Source organism: Urocitellus parryii, chromosome 1, assembly GCF_045843805.1.
Source record: "Urocitellus parryii isolate mUroPar1 chromosome 1, mUroPar1.hap1, whole genome shotgun sequence".
In the NCBI taxonomy this organism is placed as follows: domain Eukaryota; kingdom Metazoa; phylum Chordata; class Mammalia; order Rodentia; family Sciuridae; genus Urocitellus; species Urocitellus parryii.
Window position 1 is genome coordinate 7,056,230 of NC_135531.1, and position 25,295 is coordinate 7,081,524.

The 25,295-nt window shown below is 43.3% G+C and overlaps 1 protein-coding gene across 3 annotated transcripts in view; it reads left to right on the forward strand.

Annotated features, from left to right (window-relative positions):
* The window catches only part of Mtrr (5-methyltetrahydrofolate-homocysteine methyltransferase reductase), a 30,284-nt gene extending 8,245 nt beyond the window's left edge, over positions 1-22,039 (forward strand). Inside the window, exons 6-15 of one of the 3 annotated variants that reach the window (XM_026397074.2) lie at positions 5,244-5,366; positions 6,209-6,362; positions 8,043-8,131; positions 11,647-11,827; positions 13,902-13,944; positions 14,831-15,017; positions 17,431-17,549; positions 18,946-19,038; positions 19,155-19,253; positions 21,302-22,039. In XM_026397074.2, coding sequence (XP_026252859.2) covers positions 5,244-5,366; positions 6,209-6,362; positions 8,043-8,131; positions 11,647-11,827; positions 13,902-13,944; positions 14,831-15,017; positions 17,431-17,549; positions 18,946-19,038; positions 19,155-19,253; positions 21,302-21,446 — 1,233 coding nt within the window. In that variant the 3' untranslated portion in view covers positions 21,447-22,039. Of the gene's footprint in view, positions 1-5,243; positions 5,367-6,208; positions 6,363-8,042; positions 8,132-11,646; positions 11,828-13,901; positions 13,945-14,830; positions 15,018-17,430; positions 17,550-18,945; positions 19,039-19,154; positions 19,338-21,301 lie in introns of all 3 variants that reach the window. The other 2 variants (XM_077799973.1, XM_077799976.1) reach the window with 2 other exon arrangements.
* The last annotated feature ends 3,256 nt before the right edge of the window (positions 22,040-25,295 follow it).

Genomic DNA, 25,295 nt, shown 5'->3' on the forward strand with positions numbered 1-25,295 from the left:
TTGTTTTTGTTTTTTAACACAGGTCAACAAACTAGTACTCCCCTGTCAAATGCCTCTCTGTTGAAAATAAGTTTTGTTGGCATACAGCCATGCCCATTTTTTCTGTCCTCTGTCTGTGGCTGCTTTTGAGCTATAGTGGCAGAGTTGAGTGGTTTATCTTTGGCATACGGAGCCTAAGATGATATTGGCTAGCCCTTCCAGAAGAAGTTGGCCTGCCCATGTATTACACAAGAGTTGGTATTACAGACTGAATGTCCTGATCCTAAAATCTAAAATGGTCTGAAATCGAAAGCTTTGTGAGTGTTAATGTGATGCCACAATCAGAAAATTCCACTCTTGACTTTGTGTGATGGGTTTCACTCAAAATGCAGGTGCATAAAATTACCTTGAAGCTGTGTCTGAGGCATTCATGAAGCATAAAGGAACTTTTTGTGTAGATGTGGGTTCCATGTCCACCATACCTCCTTAAAAAGCTGTGTGGAGCTCAGTGGTGGAGCACTTGCCCAACATGAGGAAGGCCCTGGGTCACATCCGCAGCACTGAAAAAATGTTTATTTATATATATATATATGGAAAATTGTTTATTTTAGAAAAAGATATCATTATGTATGTGCAAATATTCCAAAATCCAAAATATTTTTGTCCCAAGCATTTTTCCTAGGAGATACTCAACCTGTATTATGTTAAAGAAGTAGATGGTCTATTTTGCAAAACTGATTTTTGGATTTTCATCTTAAATTTATGAGTCAAACAAAGGTAAGTTTTATGAGCAGTGAAGAAATTACCTCAGTAACTAAACTTAAAGGACTTATTTACAATGTTGTCTCTTTCCAGTGTGAATTTTTGATGTTCTGGGATGCTTTAACTGGGGGTCATTATTTTTTCTATTATTATTATTTTTTATATATTTATTTTTTAGGTGTAGATGGACACAACACAATGCCTTTATTTTTATGTGGTGCTGAGTATCGACCCCGGGTCCCGCCCATGCTGGACGAGCGCTCTACCACTGAGCCACAATCCCAGCCCTTTTTTCTATTATTTATAGACATGTCTTTGTCTATATTAAGTCTCAAGATTTTTGAGTTTCAAGTTGACTGATAGCTGATTTTTCTGCATTAGAGCCAATACGTGGAACCCGAAATTTCTTCAACATGTTTAAAATAAATTTACAGTGCATGAACTCTTTTAATGTGGGGCCAATCCCTCTTTCTATAGAGTGGCTGATTGGAGTTCCTTGTGGACATTCTAACATAAATCACACTTTTAATGCAACTATAACCATTTCTAGTTTGTACTTTTATTTTATTTTTTTTAATAAGATGGGCTTTTGAGGAACGGTTTGATTGTAGCATCTTTCTAATACATTAGAGCTGCTTGGAAAGAGGTTGCTGCTAGAAGCCTATTTAGCGTTCAGATAACTTTATGTATAAACCACCATGGGTTGTTATTTTGGGCTTTTTCCTTATTATTTTGTGAATTGTATAAGTGAGGTGATTGTAAGCTCATGTTAATCAGGCTTAGGAATGGAAGCCGCACTGTCAAGTAGCCCCATCTGTGGGCCAGGGGCTCGCACATGGCAGAGGTGGTAGTGCTGATCTACCTGCATGGGTGGGAGGAGGGCCTTTTGAGTCTCTTCTGTGGCAAGTGTCATTGTGCAGGCTTAAGTTATAAATGGTAAGGTAGTTAAAGGAGTTTAACCATCTGAACTCTTTAAGGAGACTTGTATAAATCTGCCGAAGCATGTACTCCATGTAGAGGTATTGCCCTGATACTAGAGGCTCTCCTGGGCCAGGTGGTATGGAGCAGAACCTCCTGTGGGCACCTTCCCTTGACTGCTAGAGAGCCCTGTCCTGCTCTGGGCCACTCAGCTGGTGTTCGCAAGACAGCAGCCCTTCCCAGTATGCAGTGTTCTGCCCCAGTCCCTGAGGAGACTTGTAGCTATTCTGTTCTGCTTCTTCCAGGACAAGTGAGGTGAAATGAACACCAGTGTGGCCTTTACTCAGGAGGACTTCTCTTGATTTGCAGGCTCTAGGGTCCCTAAAAACTATAGTGTCCTTTTGCATCCTTAGGTATACATAGGGCACTGCTCTTACTGAAGTCTCTGACACACTACCCACTCCTTGCTTACACAGTCTGCCTAGCACATGCCATGGGAAGGTGACCCATTGTAGTGCCTTGCAGGGAGTGTTGTCATTCCCATGAGTCACAGTTGTGACTGTATCATCTGTTCCAAGGGAGAGGGTGCTGGATCTGGCTCCCTTACAGAAGGCAAGGGGAGAACCATGTTGGCTAAGCCATTGTCCAGCACGTAGGCCTGAGGCTGTGTGAGTTTGCTCTGTCAAACCTGCCCGGAGGCTGCAGCAGGCCTGCTGTTAACAGTCACCAGGGTCCATCTGGCTATTATGAAAACCAGAGCGGCAGTTGAGCTGGAGTTAAGATGAGACTGTCCCCTGGATACTTTGGTTTGCAAGGGTAGCGTTGCCCTTGCTTTTCCTCCTAGGATACTGCAGTTTTTCATTTTCTGTCTTGGTGAAGTGGGAGATGGTATCAGATTCAAAGGCTGCTTCTTGGCATCCCCCACAGGCCCAGCACCCTCAGGGGTACTGTGCTAGTTGCTGGGTGACCACTGGAGGGGCAGGACCCAGGGGACTCTGAGCTGGACCTGGTCCAGGGCTCCATTAACTACCTGGCCCCCACAGGGGGCTGTGAGGACACCTTGGGTCCCTAGGTGACAGTATCAGTTTGGACCTTCTTGTAGCGGACCCTGAAATGTTTGGGCATTTCCCTTGGCCCAGTGTACGTTTTCCTCTGGGAGAAGGCCTGGGAGTTGTTATGTCTGGTCTCTCCCTACAGACTCACCTTCCTGTGGACATGGGAGTCCAGGGCTGGGTACTGAGCTGGGATTCTATGCCTTTTTGGAGGGGTTGCTCACAGCTTGCTGGTTGTGTCTCCTTGATTTATATTTATTGTCAAGACTGATCTGGTGTGCTTGTTGGCTGCTCGTTTGTGTTGACCCTCAGGATGCCACTTTCTCATTAATCAACTCTGGTTCCTCGGGGCAGGTGCCCTGGCCGCCTCTCCCTCCTTTCCACTCGCTGTGGTAGTGTGCCCGCCTGTCTGTGCTTGCTCGTTGCCCCCACCTGCCCTCTGTTCTTTGCGGTGCTGCCTCTCCTGTTGTTGTTGACACCAGCCCCTGCAGAGGCCAGCTCTGAACTTGGTGGTGATGGTGGTGTTGTGGTCAGCAGAATAGCCCTGATGGCCTTGGCAGTATTGTATCTTTCAGTGCTCCCACGGGCCAACTCCCATGGGTGGTGGGCTCTGCATTACCTCCACTCTGACAGGCCCCCTCCCAGCCTTCTACTCCTTCCTTCAGATGCTGGCATGGCCCTGTGGGTCTTTTTGTCATGCTCTGTATAGCTCTGACCTTTTCCTTCTAGGAGCTGTGCTGTGAGTACAGTCACATCATCTCTAGGGGCTCCTGCGGGGGCATGGAAACCCGTGTGCTGGGAGAGTGCTCCCAGTTAAAATTCCTTACCTGTGTTTATGTTCCAGGTCTTCAGACTCCATCCGTGTGCCCGCTTCTGGTCCTGTCAGTGCTGTTGCCCTGTGCTGGGCTTTCCTTGGGGGATAGTCCCTGGCCTGCCTTAGTGGGCCCAGCACCTCATCAGCCAGGTGTATTACTCTAGTTACTGCAACACCCAGGGTAGGCGGTGGCGTGCAGGGATGAGGCACAGCATGTCTGTGGGCAGAGGCTCCTGCATCATCCTGTGAGGAAGGGAATCCTTTCCCTTGGTGCAAAGCTCTGGCTGCATCAATGGGATTGGGATCCAAGAGTGTCTTCCAGATGTCAGGGATCCATGCTGTCAGTTCAGTCTGTCCTTACTCTTCTCTTCCTCCAGGGCCATGGGCTACAGGAGGTGCAGGCCTCTTTGGAAGCTACTGAGGATGTTCTGTGGCCTTCACACCTAGTTTTTAACTGCAGTTAATTACTTCAGTCGTTTGCATTTTCCGAGTGAGCACCAAGCGTGGAGCCACTTGTCCTGGGGCTCTTGTCAGTGCTCCTTCCCTCTCCACTTCAGCCCTTTTCACCTCCTGGCTAATGCATTTGCTTCCACTTGTACTCTGTCCACTTAGCAGGCACGTTGCTACCTTAGGCCGGGCTCGCTCTGTCCCATCTGTTGTCCAGCGTGAGGATCTCCCTGTCATCGAGGCAGGTGATCAGCTCTGGATTCCCATTTAGCATTGTTTCAGATTACTCTAGCACAGCTATTCATGGAATGAGCAGGATTCCCAGGAAATAAACTACGAGATGTTTTTAGGCAGCCTCTTGGGATTGTCACCTTGGGGACCTCAGGAATGAAACCAGGCCTTGGGGACAGTGACAGATTTGAGCTGGAATACAGTCTCAGCGAAGGCCTGAGCCAGCCCCATTGGGTTTTCTGGAGCTGTCTGGTGCTGAGCCTTGTCCTGAGTTAAGGCAAAGGTGATCAGTATTGGTGTGTCTGCTTCTGGGAGGAGGTATGGCTGGGTGCTGCAGCGGGGCACATGCTCTCTGAGGGGCGAAGCAGGGTGCTCCCAGCACTCCTCTAGAGCCAGGTATCCAAAATCACTTGGTCAGCACTTGTTTAAATGTTGTTTTCTATTTTTAAACATAAAGATAATCATGTTAGAAAAGGAATGGAGGTAGGACAAAGAATTGGGTTTCTTTGCATTTTCTTAAGACAAATGAACTACTAGATGTGTGTATCTACTAAAATTTAAATCAATGAACAGTAATTAAGATGAAGAATTCAGTTTCTAAGTCACACCGTTCACAATTCAAGTCCTTAGCAGCCACCTGATCAGCATTGCCCAACAAGAGGGCATTACTTTGACCATCTTCCTGGGCATGTCCACCCTTAAACATGGGTCCTTTACTTTAGGACCTCCTTTTTGAGGTTTTTGCATGTGTATTATTTTCCTTTGCATAACGTATGAGGAAGACTATGAGACTTTATGTGAAATTGCTAGTATTAGTGTTTTCTATTTGTATTTCAGAAATTCTAAAGTCTAATTGTGTTGTTAAGTGCATGTGAGCTGATCTTGTGAAAAGTTAGGTTTATATGTCTGTTTACCTTAGAAATAAATACTGACTAGCCAGGAAGTTTCGCAAGATTACATGGATCTCGCAAGGTCACTGGGTGAAGGAGGGGTGTATTTGAGAATCACATTTAGCTGCATTTATCACCGTTGTTCTCAAGGAGGAAAGCCCAGCGTCTGTGACTTCAGCAGATCCAGTTTTTCAAGTTCCAATTTCAAAGGCAATCCAGCTCACTACAAATGATGCCATAAAAACCACCCTGCTGCTAGAGTTGGACATTTCGGTAAGTCACAGAACTTCCTTCTTCACACAGTTACATTGTCAGAATGTGCAGGGAACCAGGTGATTCTTGGTTTCTAACACTGAGGAATCTCTGGAAGGACGTGTGATGACGGGCATCAAAACTGTGCTTCTGTTTGCATGGTGTTGAATAGCTACACATTTCTTTGAACATGTTAATTATACATATTTGTACTGTTACCTTGAGACCTTTTATTTTATATTCTGATATTTCATAAAGAGGCAGGTAGCCAGTTGCTGAGTGGCCTGTTTCCCTCTGAGATAAGGAATGCAAAGTTATCCTCTCCTGTCCCTTTCTGCCCACGGGAAAGGAGCAGAGTGAGGAGAAGGAAATGGAAAACCAGGGCGGTGGACTTCCTTAGCTACTTCTGGGCATACTGGGCATGCCCATATGAGTTTTTATTATAGGAATTTTTACACAGATTGGGTAACACTAAGGTACCTTATTCCTTCAAAAGTAAGGAACGTCTGACTTATATTCCATAAACATGTAGTAATGGGGGGGAAACTCTGGATAATCTAGAGCTCATCACCTGCCTCGGTGACAGGGAGATCCTCATGCTGGTCAACAGATGGGACAGAGTGAGCTCTGGCCTAAGGAAGCAAAGTACCTGCTAACTTCTACCGAATTTCTTTTTTAAAGTAGCTACTAACAAAAGTATGGTTGCTTCATCAATTGAGTCCATTTGTTAATTTCTTTTTTGCAGAAGAATTCCTTTCTAGGTTCCTATATTAAAGAGTAATGTAATGAATTTTTTTTTTTTTTATCTCACACCTAAATTCTTTAAACTTACGTAGAATTCATTCATTTTGTTTCTTTTCTAGAAAACAGAGTTTTCCTATCAGCCTGGAGATGCCTTCAGTGTGATCTGTCCGAACAGTGATTCAGAGGTTCAAAACCTCCTGCACAGACTGCAGCTCACTGATAAACGAGAGCACTGTGTCCTTCTGAAAATCAAAGCAGACACCAGGAAGAAAGGTGCGGCCTGTGCCAGGCTTACTGGGGAGTCACTGGTCAGTGGGCTGCTGCTGTGTCCCGAGAGCGTCCTGTGTGATGGCTGCTCAGATACTGGGACTCTGTCACCATTGGGGGCACAGCACTAGTGTTGCCACCTGGAGACAGTAATGGATTTTACACTTATTGGACACTTGTGGGTGTGAAAGGGGAAGGTGACTGAAGTCTTTGAGAAGTAGTGGCCTAGAACCTGTTTAGAAAATTCTTTATTATGGTTACTTCTCCAAGCATACTATAGTGATGCAGCCACATCAAGTTTATAGCAACTCAATTCACAGTAGACTTATGGAACCAACCTAGGAGTCCCTCAACAGATGAATGGATAAAGAAAATGTGGTATATATACTCAATGGGATATTGCTCAGCTTTAAAGAAGAGTAAAATTATGGCATTTGCCAGTAAATGGTTGGAGTTGGAGAATATCATGCTAAGTGAAATAAGCCAATCCCCATAAAACCAAAGGCCAAATGTTGTCTCTAATATGCAGATGCTGATTCACAAGAAGGCAGGGGACACTAGGGAAGAATAGCATGACCTTAGGTTAGGTAGAGGGAAGTGATGGGAGGGGAGGCGGGGGATGTGGGCATAGGAAAGACAGTAGAATGAAGCAGACATTATTACTGTGTGTGTATAAGTGACTACATGACCAATATGATTCTGCAACATGTACACTCAGAAAAATGAGAAATTATATTCCATCTATGTATATCAAAGTGCATAAATGCTTTCTGCTGCCATGTATAACTAAAACATTTAAAAATTAAAATAAATAAGTTGTTTTTCCCATAGTTAAAAGAAGTTAATTCATTTTTTAAAATTTCCTTTTTTTATTTCATCTTGAATTCATAATATTTTTTAAGGTGAGGTTTTTCTGCCATATTGGGCAATTTTTAAATTTTTTTAAATTTATATATGATAGCGGAATGCAATACAATTCTTATTAAATATATAGAGCACAATTTTTCATATCTCTGGTTGTATACATAGTATATTCACACCAATTTGTCTCTTCATACCTGTACATTGGATAATAAGGATCATCACAATCTACCATCATTAATAACCCCATGCCCCCTCCCTTACCCTCTAACCCCTCTTCTCTGTCTAGAGTTCCTCTATTTGTCCCATGCTCCCGCTCTCTTTCCCACTGTGAATCAGCTTCCTTTTATCAAAGAAAACATTTGGCATTTGGTTTTTGGGGATTGGCTAACTTCACTTAACATTATCTTCTCTAACTCCATCCATTTACCTGCAAATGTCATGATTTTATTCTCTTTTACTGCTGAGTAATATTCCACATTTTTAAAATCCATTCATCTACTGAAGGGCATCTAGGTTGGTTCCACAGTTTAGCATTGTGAATTGTGCTGCTATGAACATTGATGTGGCTGTGTCCCTGTAGTATGCTGTTTTTAAGTCCTTTGGGTATACAATGAGGAGAAAGGAATAGCTGCGTCGAATGGTGTTCTATATTGGGCAAATTTGTGATTAATTAAACATTCATAAATCATTTGCACTTTGATTGCATCATGATGTCAAGTGTTGCAAGTGGTTGTATTTTGAGGAGTGCAAGACACCTTCCCAAGATGTGTTTTGGATTCATTCTCCTATTTTCTCTTTCATGAACTGTCTTCACTTGAAAAGGAGCCACTTTGCCCCAGCATGTTCCTGAGAGGTGCTCTCTCCAGTTCCTCCTTACCTGGTGTCTCGAAATACGTGCCGTTCCTAAAAAGGTATTTCTCTATCTTCTCTGTGAAACTGTTTTAAATGTGCTTGGAACTTACTAAATAGACCTGCTGTCTACCCTTTGAAGGCTTGAAAACATGGCTACACAGCGTGCCTTTAAATTAGTTCCCAGGGAGATGTGGAATCTTCCTATTGTCACAGGCAAATAACTTCATGTTACGTGTAGGAGGATCATGAAGAGATTCATAAAGCAGGTCTCTTTCTCCCTGCGTTTTCACTTTCATGTATTACATTGATCTGTGATAGGCCTGGTGCTGTCCAGCTGCGCAGTGCTCCTCCTTCCCTCTTGATGCCAGGAAGCTTATGAGAAGCCTGCTTGCCACCACCTGAGTTGCTTTCTTTTGGCACCACATAATCACTCATTGCAGAGTCAGAGTTCTTCAGGGAAGCTGGAAGTCTTGCAGTAGGTTACATTGGCCTTTAGATGAATTCAGAGCTAGAACTATCCACTAGGGGTCAGCATTTTACCAGGAGTTATATTAAGAAAATACTCCTAATTTTTTTTTTTTTTTCCTTTTTTGGTCGGGGCACACTGGGGATTGAACACAGAGGGCTGGGGCTGACCCCAAGCTTGCAATCCTCTTGCCTCAGCATTCCAATTTTCTGTAATTACAGGTGTGCTCTGCCATTCCCCACTCAAGTGGTATTAATGGATAAGTTTTCTGGGCTGTGTATTGGCTTGGATTTTACTGAGCATAAAGAGTGCAATTAGTAGGGTACTCTCTCCCCAGTGTGGTTTTTATTCTGTTTCGTTCATGTGTTTATTGCATCTCTAGTCTTTAGGAAGCAGATCACTTTAGAGAGACTGAGTCCTAGATATAATTTGAGTAAATTTAGAATTAATTCTCTGTGATTAAAAACTTCTTGATTAGGTTTGGTAAATTAAGTTTTGGTTACTAGCATCATTTTAAAAATTTTTGCAAAGTACATATATGGATATTTTTCATTATCACAAAAATAATATGCTCATTATAAAAATTAAGCATGTAGAAATAGTCCAGGAAAAAACATATCAGAAAGATAGTGCACCATGATCAAGTGGGGTTCATTCCAGGGATGCAAGGTTGGTTCAACATATGGAAATCAATAAATGTAATTCATCACATCAGTAGGCTTAAAAGTTAAGAATCATATGATCATCTCAATAGATGCAGAAAAAGCATTCAACAAAATACAGCACCCCTTCATGTTCAAAACACTAGAAAAACTAGGGATAACATGAACATATCTTAACATGTAAAAGCTATCTATGCTAAGCCCCAGACCAACATCATTCTAAATGGAGAAAAATTGAAAGCCTTCCCTCTAAAAACTGGAACAAGACAAGAAGAAGGCCCTCTTTCACCACTTCTGTTTAACGTAGTTCTTGAAATACTAGCCAGAGAAATAGATGAAAGAAATTAAAGGGATATGGATGGGAAAAGAAGAACTCAAATTAGCACTATTGGCCAACGATATGATTTTATACTTAGAAGACCCAGAAGATTCCACCAGAAAATTTCTAGAACTAATAAATGAATTTAGCAAAGTAGCAGGATATAAACGCAACACCCATAAATCAAAAGCATTTCTAAATATCGGTGCCAAATCCTCTGTAAGAAACAAGGAAAACTACCCCATTTACAATAGCCTCAAAAAAAAAAATCTTGGGAGTCAATGAAAGAGGTGAAAGACCTCTACAATGAAAATTACAGAATGCTAAAGAAAGAAATTAAAGACCTTAAAAGATGGAAAGATCTCCTTGTTCTTGGATAGGCAGAATTAATATTGTCAAAATGGTCATATTACCAAAAACACTGTACAGATTTAATGCAATTCAAATAAAAATCTCAGTGACATTCCTCACAGAAATAGAAAAAACAGTCATGAAATTCATCTGGAAAAATAAGAGACCCATAATAACCAAAGCAATCCTGTGCAGGAAGAGTGAAGCAGGTGGCATCACCATACCAGAGCTTAAACTATGCTACAGAGCAATAGTAACAAAACAGCATGGTATTGGCACCACAATAGCCTTGTAGAACAGTGGTGCAGAATGGAGGACACAGAGACAAACCCACATAATTATAGTTATCTTATATTAGACAAAGATGCCAAAAACATATATTGAAGAAAAGATAGCCTCTTCAACAAATAGTGCTGGGAAAACTGGAAATCCATATGCAACAAAATGAAATTAAACCCCTGTCTCTCACCGTGCACTAAACTCAACTCAAAGTGGATCAAGGACCTAGGAATTAAACCGGAGACTCTGCACCTAATAGAGGAAAAAGCAGGCCCAAATCTCCATAATGTTGGATTAGGCCCCAGCTTCCTTAATAAGACTCCTATAGCGCAATAAATGGGATAGATTCAAACTAAAAAGCTGCTTCTCAGCAAAAGTAACAATCAGTAAAGTAAATAATAGCCTACTAATTGGGAATAAATTCTTACCACACTCACATCAGATAGAGCACTAATCTCTAGAATATATAAAGAATTCAAAAATCTTAACATCATAAAAACAAATAGCCCAATAAATAAGCCAAGGAACTTAATAGACACTTATTAGAAGAAGATATATGATCAGTCAATCAACAAATATATGAAAAAGTGTTCAATATCTCTAGCATTTAGAGAAATGCAAATCAAAATCACTCTAAGATTTCATCTCACTCCAGTCAGCTATTAAGAATACAGACAACAATAAGTGTTGGTGAGGATGTGGGGGAAGAGGCACACTCATACATTGCTGATGGAAGTACAAAATGGTGTAGACAATATGGAAAACAGTATGGAGAATCCATGGAAAACTTGGAATGGAGCCACCATTTGACCCAGCTATCCCTCTCCTTGGTCTATACCCAAAGGTCTTAAAAACAGCATACTACAGGGACACAGCCACATCAATGTTTATAGCAGCACAATTCACAGTAGTTAAACTGTGGAACCAACTTAGATGCCCTTCAATAGATGAATGAATAAAAAAATGTGTTATATATACACAGTGGAATATTATTCAGGATTAAAAGAGAATAAAATCATGGCATTTGCAGGTGAATAGATGGAATTGGAGAATATGATGCTAAATGAAGTTAGCCAATCCCAGTGACAGCTAGGTTGTAATCATTTGCCAAGACAAAAACTAGGTGTGTTCTGAGATAAAATCTTGAGCTATAGAACTTTGTGGTCATACTCTGATATCAGTCTTGATAGACAATTTGGGATTGTATTTGTGACTGATCAGGTTGCTTAAGATAGAGCAAAAGTGACTGAAAATTGAACATGGCAGTAGAATTTTCTGAGCAGGCCAAGATTAAAGCAACTAATGAATCAAATTCAGTTTTTCTGGCCACATTCCTGGTGATTCTCCCTTTTCCTTGCTTAGCTGGGTGAACTCTGGGCCTGACTTGTGCTAGGCATGTGCTGCACCACTGAACCACACCACCCACGCCTCCAGCTAGACGTTCTGATCGTTTTACCTGCTTTACAGCTCGGCTCACTAAATTGCTTCCTTCCCCAGGCATTTTTGCGGGCTCTTGCTGACTGCACCAGGGACAGTGCCGAAAAGCGGAGGCTGCAGGAGCTGTGCAGTAAACAGGGGGCAGGGGATTACAACCACTTCGTGCGCGATGCCAGTGCCTGCCTGTTGGACCTCCTGCTGGCCTTCCCGTCTTGCCAGCCGCCGCTCAGTCTCCTGCTCGGTGAGTCCTCGCTGCCCGGTCCCCGGGTTCTTCGGGATCTGAGACGCCAGTGCCTGTGTGGCTGTGTGTCTGAATCCCATGCAACGTTTGTGCCCATGTGGCTGACAAGTGGCAATGGATAGCATCCTTGTCTTTAGGGAGCAGTGACATCTGTGCTGCCTTCCAGGAGCCAAAGGTCCCTCTTCCAGGCTTTTTGATTCCCTCATTTTTTTCTTTTTTTCTTCTATTAATGTCCCTATCATTTTCTTTCTTAACAGAACCAGTTTTAATTTTTTTTCTCAGAATTCATCATTTGCAATTTATTTTTTCCAGAAGGTTCTTTTGCCAAATTTTATCTAAAAGTGAGCTAAGAGAAAATTATCTTTGACAAAGATACTGAGCGCCATATTTAATTGACAGAGGTTGATGAGCCATGTACTCTGTGTAGAGTGCAGGTGTGTCCCCATGGCTGCCCAGGTGTAGGGTCCTTCAGGAGCAAAAGGGGGCTCCTCTTGTACCTGTACACGTCCATTACTGGGGCGGGGGACAGGAGGCAGGCTCATCATAGGTATTTCAGATGCAGGTGGTCCCGCAGAGCGCCTGGCTTGTGGTTTTGGCCTGTTCTGGTATCCTGTGGGGGCTGTAAGTAGATTGTTGACATTCGCGTGTGTCTTGTGACCCGAAGCCTATCTGGGCCTCTTTAGTCCTGGGCCAGCCAGGGGCCCGCTGATGCGTTCACAGGGAAGGGCACATCCCCAGCAGGTCAGGCTGGCTTTCTCTTCCGTGTTGGCGCAATTCCACTTGGATTCTCAAAATGATAAAAAAGTAAAATATGTGCACTCAGTCATGAGGCTGTTCCTCACCATCCTGCCTTCAGGCTGTTGCCCCAGCTTTTCAGTTAAGTTTTATAGATGGGATCAGGTACAGATCCTAGGTCAAAATACCACCGAAAAAATTAACTATGTTAAAAAAAATTACATTGGGGCCTATAAAATTTTTAAGGTATTTTACAATTTTTTAGGAAAAATTAATACATCTAAAGCTTAATGTTAAGGTGAGTCCTTTAATTATTTATTAGAATTCTAAGCCATTTTAGATGGATTATTTCAAAGTTTTGCATAAATACTATTAAAAATGTATCATAATACAAAAATTTCAAAATTTTGTTACTGTTCAATTCAACTATTAACAACTTAAATTGCTTTTATAAGAGCACAATCTGTGTTTCTTGAAACCACTGAGTTTCTGGTTTAAAAATATCTATAACCATAAGCACTTGTTTTTTAATTGTATGAATACATTTCCTTTGTTGTTGTTGTTTTAAGTTGTAGATGGACCCAGTATTTTTATCTTTTATATGGTGCTGAGGATCAAACCCAGTGCCTCATCTGTGCAAGGCAAGTGCTCTACCACAGAGCCCCAGCCCCAGCCCCACATTTCCTTTTTAAACTATTTATCTGCCTTAAGTATTTTCAATAATGCTTGCAATAGTGGTCTCTGATTCTTTTGAAATCTTGACTTTATTTGATCCTGAAAACTCTGGACACCTCTCCTGAGAAAAATTGTACATACATGTGAAGTTTAACGCCTGGTGTGGTGGTGCACACCTGTAATGCCAGTGACTTGGGAGACCAAGGCAGAAGAATCTTGGGTTCTAGGCCAGCCTCAGAAATTCAGTGAGTCCCTAAGTAGCTTAAGTCCTGTCTCAAGGAATAAAAAGGGCTGGGTATGTAGTTCAGTGGTAGAGAGCCCCTGGGTTCAATCCACAGTACAAAAGAAAAAAAGCTTAGTTAGTGCCTTAATTCTGAAGCCCATTTGTGGACCATATTTCTAGTATCTTTTGGTTTATCAAACAAGCATATTGGTAGAAATAACTTTATTTCAATGTAAGGCAATGCACATATGAAATTAGAAGGGAAAACTTAGTAACTTTTTACTTAGACACAATGAATTTATAGAGCTATAAAATATGACTTAAAAATATAATGTAAGTATTTTCAGATACTCTCATAACAGGAATCAATTTTAGGTCTTAATTTTTTTAACGAGGTTATTTTCCATAATAGTGAATTGATAATTGCTTACTTTTTTCCAGAACATCTTCCTAAACTCCAGCCCAGACCGTATTCATGTGCAAGGTATTAATATTTGTTAACATATAGCATCTTTCCCCCAAAATTTATGAAAACTCAGACTTCCAATCCATGGTGACTGCTAATTCATTCAGTGGAGACTTAACCTTCTTGTGGAAGATGGGCCAGGCGTGGTGAGGCATGAAGAGGAGGAGCTGTAGGACTCCAGGCCTCCAGGAGCCCACGTTGAAGACCTCAGGTGGCTTCCTGTCATCTGCTGATGTTTCCTCCCTCAGGGCAGTAGGCCCCTGGGTGACAGCAGAGGGCAGGGAAGAGAGTCCACCTACAGGACATGTGTGGTGAGCAAGGCACAGAGGACTGACCACCTCCCTGCTCCGCCTCCTCCCCTCTTAGGGCCCCTTGGATTTTCCCTGGGTTCTCCCTGCTGCTCCACAGTGACAGCACAAGAATAGATTATTTAGCATTTAACAGAACATGACGAGAAATATTTTTTGTTTTTGGAAATATATTTTAAAGATTTTTCTCTTTGAATTTTTAGTTTTCTGGGTGTATAGATTTTAGTTACTTTCAAATTTTATCAATATTAATAATATATGGGATGTTCCTCAGGATTTATCTGTGTTTATATGGTAAAAGGTCTTTATAGAGACTGCAGAAATTAATCTTTTACATGAAAACCCTTAAGGCATCTCATTTTTATAAATCTTATCTCGTATTGAAGACAAGCAAATAAAACTAGAAACTTTGCTGAATGATATTGCAGAATGGGTGGCAGGATAGAGGGTCAAGGAAGAAGCACTGTTCTTCCCTGAGGAGTTGAGGTTGCTCAGAGCTCCTGAGGAACTGTCCCCCACTGCAGTAAAAATCAGGATGAACTTGGCCCACGTGTATCAGTCCTCATGCGGAAGTCAGTTACTCTGTGTCTTTGCAGCTCAGGCTTATTTCACCCTGGAAGGCTTCATTTTATTTTTAACATTGTGGAGTTCGCCTCTAACGCTACAGCGGTGGTTTTGCGGAAGGGCGTGTGCACAGGCTGGCTGGCCAAGCTGGTTGCCTCGATTCTTCAGCCAAACACTCAGGCATCACCTGCAGATGGCAGAGAAGCCCTGGCTCCTAAGGTACTAAATAAAGTGAATTTTAGCTTTGCTAAAGTTGTCTTTGCTATATATGAACAAATATTGATACCTTGCACACACAGACATCCTTCTGTACTGTCCATTGGCCTTACATCACTGCTAAGAAAGTGGGTGCTGTGCTTGAGTTTTAAAATGTCTGTTGGGAGGCAGAATAGCACTGTTCACTTCCATTCACTCTTAGTGAGTCCATGTTTCCTCAACATAGAGAGCATTAGCTTTCTTCAGTCTGTCCTTCCTTGTCTGTCCTCGTTGTGGAGAGACCTGTGTGCATACCCTGGCAGGGAGCGTAGGGAGGGTGGGGAAGGACAGCAGCACTTGACATCATGCAGAGCCTGCATCCTGTGCCGAGGAGTAGCTGGGTATTCTCTGCCTTGTAGCATTAGGATTTCCCCTGTCCCCGTTTCTCCCCTTTTGTCATTGTGGTGTGTGGGATTTGAATCTCTGCCATTATTGGGGAAAAGTTATGGTGGGAAAGCACTTTTAAAACACCTAGGAGGAAAGGATTGATATAGTGTTATGGACATATTATGAACACATTTATGCTGGGACTTAGTGACATCTGAGAGACAGCACTCGGCGTCATCTCATTTGGAACCACACACACACAGAACAATTTAAAGTCTTCCGCTTTGCTCAAAGGATGGCTGAAGTAACACTGCAGGCTTCCTCATGAAGCCTTCGGTCTTCATGATAATGCAGAAATCAGTGTGTCGTGTGTGGTGTGTGACAGGTGTGCTTTCTTGAATTTCCTGGGGTGGGGACGTTTGGAGACCTTAGGGCATATGCTCAGGAGGGCTGAGGGAAGACTGCCCTGGCATCTGCCCCTTCACTGGGTGTTTCCCATCCGCTGCCCGGAACAGAACCGCTTCACAGTCTTCATTAATCATGACGGACTCATCATTCCTCAACAAACAGTAGGAAACTCAAACTGTCTCTTATGAAAACAAGTGCTAGTACTGACATAAAAATGCCACTTCATGATTGTGTAAAAATGGCAGATGGTCTCCAGAAACTTAACAGTCCATAGCTCAGGACAAGCGGTGTAAGCTCGGGGCCTGTTGGAGGTGTTTCTCCCACCCGCCTCTCCCTCCTCCTTTGTCTGTTTAACAGAATTTATAGCCTGCTCAGCATGCCAATGTGCCGGCACGGTAGGCACAGAGGGAAAGGATACAGTTTCATCATGCTTAGTAACAGGACTGTTTAATTAGAGTGTAGGAAATGTTGGCCTTTGACCCAAGACACATTCCCCCTCCGTGGCAGATTATACCGTTATTTACAGAATTATCCCCTTCCCACAGTTCTGTCATAGGGAGGAGGGGACCCTCTCCCACTCCCCTGTGAACAAAGAGGGCATGTGAGATGATTCCAGATGTCATGGTGTTGCTTGCCTCTCTTTGTCTTTTCTGCTGTAGGTAGACGTGACCAGGCAGGGATGCCATTCTGGGTGGGTCTCTAGTGCTTGCCATATTGCCATGTTGAATCCCTGCGGTAGAATTGTTAAATAAGTGAATTAGGCTAATGGAATTGCGGATTCGGCTTCATAAGAACTGAATAATAAGAACAGTAATTAGACATAGCTCTGCTAGCCTTCCACTGAGAAGGCGTGTGTTCAGGCTCCTCAAGAGCTTCCTGTGGTCTTTGCATGGCAAATTGGAACAACACTACTGCCACCACGTTGGGTGTCCTGGAACCTCAGTGTTAATTCAGTGTGCCTTTTGCATGACAGGGGAACCTCTTTGCAGACTAATTCCTTCCAAAGTGTCTGGCACAAGATTTGAAGGAAAATCTTCAAAATTAAAAAAAAAAAAAAAAAAAAAAAAAGGATTTTGTTTACTGCATCACTTGTGTTGGTAGTTTTACAAAATCATAACTCTGGGTAATATTGGATGTGGAACTCCACAACAGTAGTTCTGAATGGTCTTTGAAGGGTCCTTAGTGTGTGTTTTTGGTTCCTTGTTTTTAGTATAGCTTATGACTACATCTTGTTGTCATCGTTAGTGGCCTTTCATGTGCAGGCATGAAGAATCGTGTCCTCAGAGTTTGGGTGCATAATACATATGTACCAAGTTTTCTGCTTAATACATATGATTTATTACCTACTAAAAAGCAGATCTGATTAATCCCTGGGCCTTGAAAGATAGTTGTATCATTCTAAAAAATATCATGTCATTTAAAAAACTTTTCAATATGAATAGAGAAGAAATTTGCAAGACAAGTGTTTATTTCTCTATAGTGACAAATGTGTTCGTGGTTCCAATAAGCTTTAATTTTGCTATTAATGGTGCTTTATAAGGGGGGGATTTGCACTTTCTGATTTCCTTAGCAGAGATCGCCTTGGTTACACGTTCTTGCTGGGTTTTCTTTCAAACTCACCACTGTTGGTTTAACATTCCAGATATCCATCTCTCCTCGAGCAACAAACTCCTTCCATTTGCCGGCAGACCCCTCCACTCCCATCATCATGGTGGGCCCCGGAACCGGCGTCGCCCCCTTTATTGGGTTCCTGCAGCATAGGTATGTGCTTGTTTTGCTGGTGGAGAAATGTACCCCTTGAGATTCAGGGCAGAAATATAACAGTCTCTTTTATTTCATCAGTAGTTTTTAGAATAATCAAACTTTGGTTGTAAATTTTTTCTTTTAAAAATCGTTATCAGATGTGTGACAGCATAAGCATTTGTCACCATGAAAAAAGTAAACACAGTGTGTTTCACAGAGTTTGCTTCAGATTGGGGCTTCCTGCTTTGCTGTGACACTTTGGTTATGTTTCAGCTGCACTGTAGTATACAGCACATGTACTTGGGGCTGAATTTCAGGCACACTTTCATACTGTGGTGTGGTTCAGGCTTTCCTCCTGTTTCTGGATGAAATTGGCAGTTAACAGATTTAGTTAGACGTCAGGCACCAGCACATTTCAACAGAGTGATATTAACTCAGAATGGAACTGCTGCCTGTAAAGCAGGCACGCTGCTCTCCATGCCGTGAGTTGGTGCGGGCTCTCCCGTGTGCTCCCTTCACGTGGAGAAGTGTCCTTTGCGTGGCCATTGTGATGCTACAGTTGTTCCCTTGAGACTGCAGGAGTGCAGTGGGAGGTGCACTTGGGCTCACTGCTGTGTCTTCTCCTAACTGGCTTTTATGCATTCTACCTCTTATGCCCTGTGCGACTTTTCCAACCAGTAAGAATTATCTCAGACATTAAATTTGCTGCAAATGTTATTTAAGGTAGAAATTATTGTCATGGCACAGGGTCCTCTTTGAATTACCCTGTTGTTGTAGTCACATGCGATTCAGGGATGTCCACCGAGACATGCTTCCTTGTTGTAGTGTCTGCTGGATGGACCCTGGCAGCCGGTTCAGTGGCAGTGAAACTTGCCAGGCAGTTCTCAGCACACTGTGATGAAATGTGAGATAACCAACTTGGACCACAGCTGTGGAGGGTCATGATGGTTGGCCCTGTGTATGTCATGGCACACGTGTGGTGAAACAAAACTGCCCACCTCCTGCCAGGAAGCAAAAATGGAAGAAGGAGGGATGAGTCCTGTGGTCCCCTTTAGAGGCACACCCCAATGACTGAAAGACCTTCCCCTCTGAAAGTTCTGCCACCTCCCATTGTGTCACCCCAGGGATCAAGCCTCTAGCACATGGTCTTTGGTGGACACTTGAGATCCAAACCAGGACAGGGATATGGCTCAGTGGTGGAGCATTGGCCTAGCATGTGCACAGACCTGGGCTGGATCTCCAGCGTGACAAAACAGTGGAGATCTCAACCGTAGTCAGTGTTGACCGAATGGGTGACCTTTGAATGACTGCATAGGTGCACTCTGTGCACTTGAGTTTGCTGGTGGTCTTTTCTGATGGAGATTTGTTCTAAATGTTTTTAATATTACACATCTCAACTTTCTTTTTCTCTTAGAGCGAAACTACAAGAACAGGACCCAGAGGGAAATTTTGGAGCAATGTGGTTGTTTTTTGGCTGCAGACACAAGGACAGGGACTATTTGTTCAGGTACTGTGCATTTCCTCTGTTGTGACATGCAGCCACTGAGTGTACGCTTCTAATATTCAGCCTTCATCCACCTTGTAACTCTACCCTCCAGTGATCCGTGATGTGTTGTATTTCAGAGACGAGCTCAGGCATTTCCTGCAGCGTGGGGTTCTGACTCATCTGAAGGTCTCCTTCTCAAGAGATGCTGCCCTGCAGGAGGAGGAAGCCCCAGTCAAGTACGTGCAGGACAGCCTCCAGCTTCACGGCCCGCAGGTGGCCAGGATCCTGCTGCACGAGAAGGGCTGCCTGTACGTGTGCGGGTACGTGTCCAGTGTGCTTGAGTGCTAGACGGGAAGGAGCAGGGGATGCAGAGGCCGCCATCCAGGTGGAGGGCCGAGCTGCCTGTACGTGTGCGGGTACGTGTCCAGTGTGCTTGAGTGCTAGACGGGAAGGAGCAGGGGATGCAGAGGCCGCCATCCAGGTGGAGGGCCGAGCTGTCTGGTTCTTGAGCACAGGAGTAGGTCAGCACACGTTCCACAGCCAAGAGGTAGTCAGAACCAGGAGGTGACAGGGAAGGTGCATTCGCGCTCTCAGTCAAGACACCTGTGAGGCTCTGAAAGTTCAGTTCACATGAAGACATTGTTTCTCCAGATTGACTTTGTGGGGGATGAGTTTGTGGTTTTATCATTGGGCTAAATGGGAGAAAGTGTTATTTTCACTGAGAGAATGTGGTTTTACATATTAGGATCCTTTTTTTCCAAGGCATACTTTGTGGTGTTAACGTTGACATAAGCTGGGAATCGTTCAACAAATTCCTGCTGATTAAAAAGTAGTTTTGAGATCACAAATTCACTCTGATCCTAACATACATATGTTTAGCATTTAACACGTTCTCTAAGTGACTGAGTCAGACTGGTTTTTTTTTAATTAATATACAAGATGAGGTACTGTCAAAATGACCCAAAATTCATATAATTTAAACAGGTTTGATGAAATAACAGTTTTCTACTTATCTTTTGAGACATATCTCATGATTTTTCTTCCATTTTTTAATATTTACTGTTTAAGAAAAAAGTACAGCTGCTTTGGCTTCCATGGCTTTGATCCCATGACCTGTGAGTAGATTGTGACTCAGTTGGACAGCACTGCAGGAGCCCTGCACATTGTGCTGGTTTACGTTTTCAGTGAATTTCAGCGAGGGTCTTGGTTTTCGTCCTCTTCACAGAGGATGGGCCCATCGGTGTTCGGAGACACGTGTAGATAGTGCAACCTGAGTCAACTGTCCAGAGTTCAGAGAACTGCAGCTGAGAACTTGGAGAAGAGCACAGGTGTCCAGTCTCCTAAAATGTGTCCTGTGAGCAGCTCTTCTGGTCACTGGTGCTTTGTCACCCCCGTCGGGGAGACACAAGGCATTAACAGCAGTGTCCAGAGACAAGGGCTCACAATGAATCTCCTCGGCTTCCAACAGTGACGAGCAGATGGGGCGGAGCAAGGGACACTGAGCAGGGAGCAGGGGATCCTCCCAGGGAGGAGGCTCGTGAGGTCATGGGTGAGAGAGTTGGCAGGGCAGCTGCAGAGCTGGCAGCAAGAGGTGAGCGAGGGCAGAGCCCTGGGGAGGCAGCTCTGGGGAGCAGTTGACAAGAGAGCGCGATAAGAAGGGCGAGCTGGCTCCTTAGAGACTCCTTGAGGAGTTCTGCTGTTGGCCAGGGCAGGCTCCATTCCAGTCACGTCGTCATGCCAGAGTCCTGGCCGCGTGTCCTTCCTTTGGCCAATGTAGGAGTGCCTGTGGGGCTTGGCCACACTGAAGAACAGACATGGGGAGGGCGGGAGGCTTCCTGCCCTCAGAGCCTGTCCTCTTGGGAAAGCCAGGGAAGCTTTCTGCAGGGCACAGAGGAGTGCTCAGGAGGCCTCCCCCGTCTCCGTAGCACCAGCGTGAGCAACTTGAAGCACTCAGGGAGGGCCTCGGTGACCGCGGCTGGCTCCCTTCAAGACCACAGGCTGCTGTGCGCCTGGCTGAGGCTAGCCGCAGGCTTGAGCCCATGCCGCCGCCGCTGCAGGGAAGCCTGTGGTGGCTGTTAAGCCGTGGAATCATGTGGTCTGCGCTGTGGTGTGGAATGGTGGCCGCCCGGGAAGGCCTGGTGTGGGGTGGGCAGGCGGGAAGACCTGGGAAATGGGGGAGAGAATGAGGGGGGACCAAGAGGCTGCAGCAAGGGGCCGACTGGGCGTGAAGTGAGGAGCGCGTGACGGCTCTGTTGACAAAGGGTGCTGTTACCTTCTTTTCTAGAGATGCTAAGAATATGGCCAAGGATGTGAATGATGCCCTTGTGGAAATAATAAGCAAAGAAGCTGGAGTTGACAAACTAGAAGCAATGAAAACCTTGGCAACTTTAAAAGAAGAAAAACGGTATCTTCAGGACATTTGGTCATAGAGTGGAGATTAAAGGAGGAAAATGAAGCATTTTTCGCTGAAAATACTAAACAGCTATTTTACTGAAAGTGAGATTTTAAATTTTTAAATAATTTTTGAGACTATTTCTTGGAGGAGGTGGAGTAGAGAGGGATCACTTGGAATGGCGAGAGAAGCTGATGTGGTCTTACCCATCTCCCACCCACTCTCCTCCTGTGTCTGACCCTCACCAAAGTGCCCACAGCTGAGGGGCAGCCCTTATTTGTTCACCAGTGCCTCTGCATCTGGAGACCTCGCGCCTTCAGGGGGCTCCAGCTCTGTGTGCGAGGGCTTCCAGGTGCCGCATCTGGCAGTAGGATTCACTGCACAACTCTGTGAACTTACCTCGCCAATATTTTATTAAGTAATGGAAAAGTAATTTATTGCTTTTATGTGAAGTACAATCATAAAGGATATTTTATTCATATATTTAAATTACACATGTAGAGTATGTTTGTTGCATGTTTATGTAATTATCAAATGGTTGCTTATTACCAAAACTATATTTCTCATAAAAATATTTTAAGATGTTGTTATTTATGGTGCTAGAAATATGAAATATATTTTGAAATTCTACTCCGGTCTCTGATGTTTTTTATCACGATTATTTTTAGTATCACAGTTCCAGAATACAGGGACAAATTTTTCCAAATGTTTGGTTTTTCCTCCATGATATCACTTGAACTATTGCCTAGGCTTAAAATACTGACTTTGTTAGTAGCCTTGTATATTTTAGATTCTTTAGTTCAGATTCCTTCTTAAAATTTATCAAACAAACAAAAAGAGGGTATGATAAACTTTTTTTCTGGGTTTTAGTATTTATTATCTTTATTTAATAGCTTAGCATATGCAATATAATAGAAACCAATCTAAAAAACAAGGAGTTGGAAAACATAGCAAGCAAATACTGTGCTGTGCACACGATTATATGTGTAGGTTGTATACGTCAGCCAAGATGAGACTTGAGGCAAAACATTCAAAGGGACAAAGGGCAGTGCTCCTTACTAATAGTTGCTGGAAGATACAACTGTCAGATATATCTGCCTGAGGATATCTTCTGTAAATCCGTGACCCAAAACCTATCCAGAAGGAGAGCCTGACAAATGGTCAGTCATGGTTGCTGCTGGAAATCAACACAGGCCAATTCTTTATGCAGAAGGTTCAGGCTGTTTGTCATCCTGTTGGATGACAAGTTTAGGTGCTATTGATCAGCTGCTCCTCATGGCCTTACCAGCTGGAAAGCAGATTTCAATTGAAATGCTGCCATACAGAAGGATATTTATTGAACAAAGATACATGAGCAATCAGGCATCAGGCAGACCAACAACCCATTGTATAAGCTTGAAGAAACTCCAGCTATCTCTTCAGGTGATCCTGCCACACTTACTCAAGACTGCTATTTTAGGGATGAGGTTTTATTCCTTTTATCACCATGAGCCATCCTCTAACCCAGTAGCTGAACAGAGCTATTTTAGAGGTGGGGTTCAGACAACAGTCCCTGGGTCTTGCTAGGTAGTTTTTGACCTTGTTTGTGTAAGGGTGGGGAGTACTCTATTATATCCAATTTCTGTACCTTAGATTTCACCGATGTTAAGAATGAGGCCATGTTCGAATGCCTTATTGTAACAAATCACAATTGTTCCCATTATTTTCAGTAACATTTATCACACTGATCAGTGATTGTGTAATCAGAGGAGCTTATTGTGGTCGATTCTACAATATGGCTGTCCTGATGAGTGTTCTCACTGCAATAGAGGATGCCCGTCTGTGGCACAGACCTGTAGCATGTGTGAAATATACTGAACTACCAGATCCTTAGAGAAGTTGAGTTTTACCATGAGGAAACTAAATACTAGCTGCATCCCACAAACTGGACACCCAGTTTGTATTTGAAGACTTGAAACATTTTTAAAAGTCGACCATGAATTGGGCCATGAAGGCAGACCTAAATTGCATAAACTAAAACATTGTTTACTGACTCTCTAAATCAAGGAAGAATTTTAAATACGTACAAAGGCTTAATGATTTGAAGTAGTAAATATACACATAGATGCAGGCAGAGCAATATCGGGGGGGGGGGGGATTGCACTGCACAAGGATTTGGGCCTGTTCTGCCAGGTACTGCTCAGTGCTGTGGGTCTGTCATGACTGCAGCAGATGACACACCTGTTCTCAGGGAGCTTATCTTCTTAGGTGGAGGAGAGGGGTGAAATAATGACTAGGTGCATATCACATGGTGTCTGAGAAGGTAGTTAATGCTGTGGAGAAAGATCAGGGGTTTAGGGTGTGTGTGATAGTGTTGAGGATAAGTTTCAGAAGGTTTTCTGGACCAAAGAGCTAGCTTTTTTCTTTTTTTTTTTAATTGGTTCTTAGTTACACATGGTAATAGAGTATGTTATGACATAATTATTAAGGCACGGAATATAATTTGTTCTGATTCAGTCCTCACTATTTCTCCTTCCTTCCTCCCACTCCCTGTTCCCTTCCCTCTACTGATCTTTCTACTCTTTACTTGTAAGAGTTTTAATGTCCTCATGCAGGGGGAGAAGTCAGAACAAGCCCCGAGGTAGAACTCCCTGGAGAGTTAGAGGAACAGTGAGGAGGGCAGTGGGTGTAGAGAGCACCGCAAGTGGGAAGAGCAATAAGCCTCGTGTGTGGAAAGAAACGGGAGGCCTGGTGGTGTCTGGCCTGGAGGCCGCCGTGGGAGCTTGGCTTTCACATGAGTGAGGAGAAGGCTGCTGGGTCCTAGAAGCAGCATGACCCCCTCATCTCATAAAGGGCCAGCTGTGGCTATCGCAGTGGAGACTAAGTGGAAGCAGCCCGGGGAACCACTTAGGAGATGAGATAGCTCGAAGGATTAGATCACCAAGGCCCATAGTTTGTAGTCTTCTGCCCCAAATAAATGGAGAAAAAAAACATGATGAAGTTCAATTTTTCATTATTGATAAAAATACTTTGTAAACTAGGAACTTCTTTGATTTAGTACATGATACTGATAGATGTCTTATAGCTCCCCACATACCTAGTGCACACTTACTTACTCTTACTTAGGTTTGGAACAAAACAAGAATGTCTGCTATCATGGCTTCAGTCATTGGCACACAAGACATTGCCAGTGGGATATGATAAGAAAAGGAAATAATATGTATTAATAGAAGAGGAAAAGCATAATTGTCATTATTCATGTTATTATTTACATAATTGTAGAAAATAAAATCTGTAGGCAAACTGTTGCAAGATTGTTGTGTGCAAGGTCAATACACAAACTTGAATTTTATTTCTAGGTACTAGCAACAAATAATTAGAAAATAAAATACTATTTATAATAGCACTGTATTAGTCAAGGCTTTCCAGGGAATTGGAACCCAAATTCCAATGGGGATGGGGGGAGGTGGAGAGGCTGGTGTGGGGGTGAGAGGCTTGTGGGAAGCCAGTGGTGGCAGTTGGGCTCTGAGGGTTTTTTCCTGAGGAGCTGTTTTGTTTGGCCTGTGTGGTTCTAAAAATAAAGTTAGTTTCTTTTGACAAGTGGCTCCTGAATTGTGCCCAGCCAGACTGCGGCAGGATGGATGATGAATGGATGGATGGGTAGGTGGATAGGTAGGTAGGTAGATAGATCAATGGTGTATTAGCCATCTTTTCGTTGCTGTGATGATATATCTGACAAGAACAACTTGGAGGGGGAAAGATTTATTTTGGCTGATTGTTTCATGGTCATCTGGCTCCAAGGCAGAACATAACAGCAGAAGGCTGTGGGAGAGCAACTCTACTCAGGTCCTATTAGCCAGGAAGGAGACAGAGAAGACAGAAGAGGCAAGGCTGGAGAGAAAGTCAC